The sequence below is a fragment of the Cynara cardunculus genome, unplaced genomic scaffold (assembly GCF_001531365.2).
Source record: "Cynara cardunculus var. scolymus isolate 2C unplaced genomic scaffold, CcrdV1 Un_Scaffold_7957, whole genome shotgun sequence".
In the NCBI taxonomy this organism is placed as follows: Eukaryota; Viridiplantae; Streptophyta; class Magnoliopsida; order Asterales; family Asteraceae; genus Cynara; species Cynara cardunculus.
In genome coordinates this window covers 10291-13461 of record NW_020203881.1, presented here as the reverse complement: position 1 = coordinate 13461, position 3171 = coordinate 10291, and the positions used below count along the sequence as shown (strand labels likewise).

The 3171-nt window shown below is 42.3% G+C and overlaps 1 protein-coding gene across 1 annotated transcript; it reads left to right on the top strand.

Annotated features, from left to right (window-relative positions):
• The first annotated feature begins 276 nt into the window (after positions 1–276).
• Positions 277–747, top strand: LOC112505029. Its single transcript, XM_025108974.1, has one exon. It carries the CDS (start codon positions 277–279, stop codon positions 745–747), a length of 471 nt encoding a protein of 156 aa, XP_024964742.1.
• Positions 748–3171: the final 2424 nt, after the last annotated feature.

Sequence of the window (3171 nt, the reverse complement as noted above, 5' to 3'; positions counted from 1 at the left end):
AAATTTTCACATGGTTCGGTACTCCGAGGGCACTCATCAGTGACGAGGGTACCCACTTTGTAAACAATTTGTTGAAGGGTGTTCTTGAAAAATATAATATTAACCACTGAATTGCCACGGCTTATCATCCACAAACAAATGGCTTAGCTGAGCTCTCTAATAGGGAAATAAAAGGCATTTTGGAAAAAATTGTAAAACCCAATAGAAAGGATTGGGCATTTAAATTAGTACGACGCTTTATGGGCATACAGAACTACTTTTAAAACACCAATAGGTATGTCCCCATACAAGCTAGTCTATGGAAAAGCCTGCCATCTGCCTTTAGAGCTAGAGCACAAAGCATATTGGGCTATCAAAGAGCTCAATATGTCTTTGAAAGAAGCCAGAAAGAAAAGGATGTTGCAACTATGTGAACTGGATGAACATATGTTGTTGTCTTATGAGAATGCCAAACTTTATAAGGAAAAGACAAAGAAATGGCATGATAATAGAATCCAGCACAGAGAATTGAGAGAAGGCCAGCATGTGCTGTTATTTTATTCTAGACTTAAGTTATTCCCTGGAAAGCTTAAGTCTAGATGGTCTGGGCCTTTTCTTATTTCTAAAGTTTATCCTTATGGAGCAGTGGATCTGGTAAACCCGGAAGATAATTCTATTTTCAAGGTTAATGGCCAAAGAGTAAAAGTGTACCATGATCCGGCAACGGTCTCAGAACAGGACTTTGAGAGCTGTACTGCTCCCTGCTAAAATCTCAAAGATCCCCCTTGGACTTCTTAAAAGTCCACCTTTGTTTGTAAATAAAGTTCAATTTCATAGGTTGGTTATGTTTTAAAGTTTTCATGGTTTGGTGTGTTTTTGAATAAAAGTTTGGTAAACAGCTCATAATGCTGCAGCATTCTAGACCTGCAGCTCTGTGTGAAGTGGAAAAAGTGGGTTGAGCATTTATTTTTAAACTTTTCTTGAAAAAGATTGTTTTTAGGGTGTTGGGGAAATTTGGCGCTGGTTTTTGAAAAAGAAAGAAAGGAGGAAAGATGGGTTAAGATTAAGCGAAGGTTAAGGTCTTAGGATAGTACAAGGTAGTACATGGAGGTACATGGTACCTTGCACAACCTCTTACACCCTCATCACTCACTTTTCAGTCAAGAGGTAAAAATTGTCACAAGATGATAGGTTGGGCTTTGAGGGTTATGTCTCATTTAATGAAGAGGCTTAAGTTTTAATGACTTTGTACTTCCTTTGTGAAACCGCCGGCCATAACCTCTTAGACCCACTAAGTACTCCTAAGAAACCATCATTAAACTACCACCTTTTCTTAACCCACCTTTTCAATCAACCACCCCCCCACTCTTCCCTCCATTGCTCTCCCCATCACTCCAAAACCTCATCACCAACACCGGCCTAAAACCACCAGCACCGTACCTGCTATCACTCATAAACCCTCCCCTTTTCTGCAATTTTTCCATCTCCATCCTCCATCATTTGCTGTTTCAACCATAGTCAGGCTAAAGAGAGCAGCTACCCGTCCCCCTCCAAGAGGACCTCTTCGAAGAAGCAACCGAAGGAGAAACATTGTTCTACCATCAAATGCTAAACCAAAGTTGGTAGAGCTAAGTGAAAACAGTGACTCTATGTCCATGAGTGAAGATGAGGATGTTCCTACTCATCCACAATCGGCTGTCCCTTCATCTTCCACAATGGTCGAATCCCCTGTGCAAGAGTCAAGCCATAGAAGAGCTCAAATCAATGATCTCAATGAACCTCCTGTGGATGAATCAGAACATGACATTGAGGTAATTTTCAACCCTACTGTGCTTGTAGAAGACTATATTTCATCTGAGTCTGAGTATGATGCCACTAAGGCAGAGGACTTGGGAAGGGTTTACTTGCTTCCTTGGAATGTTGAAACCACCCATGCCCCCATTCAAGAGTTTGTGGAGACCACACCTCAAAGCAAGGACTTTGAGGTCATTGATGATTTCTTGGCCAAATTGGGGATTGATCATTCTAAGCAGAGCACTGTGGAACAAACATCCATGGATGTTTTGTTAGAGGCTGTTGAAACACTAGCCTCTCCTAGTCCAACTCATGTGCAGCCTCCCTCTAAGAAGAGGAAGGCTTTGGGAAAGAAGTCAGCCAAGAAAACTTCTCACACCACAGGGCCTGCACTCAAAAAGAAGAAGGCTAGTGCTGTTGAAAAAGGCAAGGCAGCAGCCTTAGAGGACTCTCCTAGAAGAATCACAAGGCAGTCACAGAATGCTGCAGCATCCAAAGAACAGCCTGTTCCTACTTCTTCCACTCCAGCAATCACAGAAAGATCCATGCTACCTTTGGAAGGCTTCAGTTTTGTCAAGGCCAAGGTTCTGTTTGAGAAATTCAAGGACAAGACTACTAGGCCCAACAAAGGTTTTGATCATAAGAGTGTGGAAGAGTGCCCATTTATCAAAGAGGTGATTAGAAGTTTGAGATGGCAAAGCTTTTGTGAGGTACATAGCTCTTACAATCTCTCACTTATTAGGGAGTTCTATGCTGAGGTTGCTGCTTGTAAGTCATGTATGATCAAGGTTAGAGGTGTTTGCCTATCCTTTGATGATGAGACATTGAACAATGTCTTAGGTCTCACCACTCACTTTAATTCAGACTTTGAGACCCTTAAGCACACTGCCTCTGAGGCTAAGCTCAATAAAATCTGTGAGGCAGTGGCAAGACCAGGCACCACATGGAAACATCATACAAACTTTTCTTTAAGGGTCTTCAAAGCTGCCAATTTGACCCCCAATGCTAATGTATGGGTCAATTTTGTCAAGCACTCCCTGTATCCCACAGCCCATGACAGCTCCCTTAATGTTGAAAGGATGGTCCTGCTGTACTGCATTCTCAAGGGGAAACCATTAATGTGGGAGAGATATTGCACAAGGCTATTGTGTATTGTGCTAACAGGACCCAAGGGAAGTTGTATCTCCCTGGGGTCATTGACAGGTTGTTGAAGAGTGAAGGAGTGCCAGTTTTCAAAGAAGATGTCATCATCAAGGAAGGAGCAGAAAGGTCTATCATAGACCTAAAAGTTGTGTCAAGGCTGAAGGAGAGGACAAGCAGAAGTATGGGAGCAGTAGACTTGATGGGCATGGTTCAAGACTTGCTGTCTCAAAACAGCAACCTGCTGGACAACATCTT

Bases quoted from the DNA above. Each gene is read 5' to 3' on its own strand.
- LOC112505029 (XM_025108974.1), top strand. From the start codon at position 277: ATGTCCCCATACAAGCTAGTCTATGGAAAAGCCTGCCATCTGCCTTTA.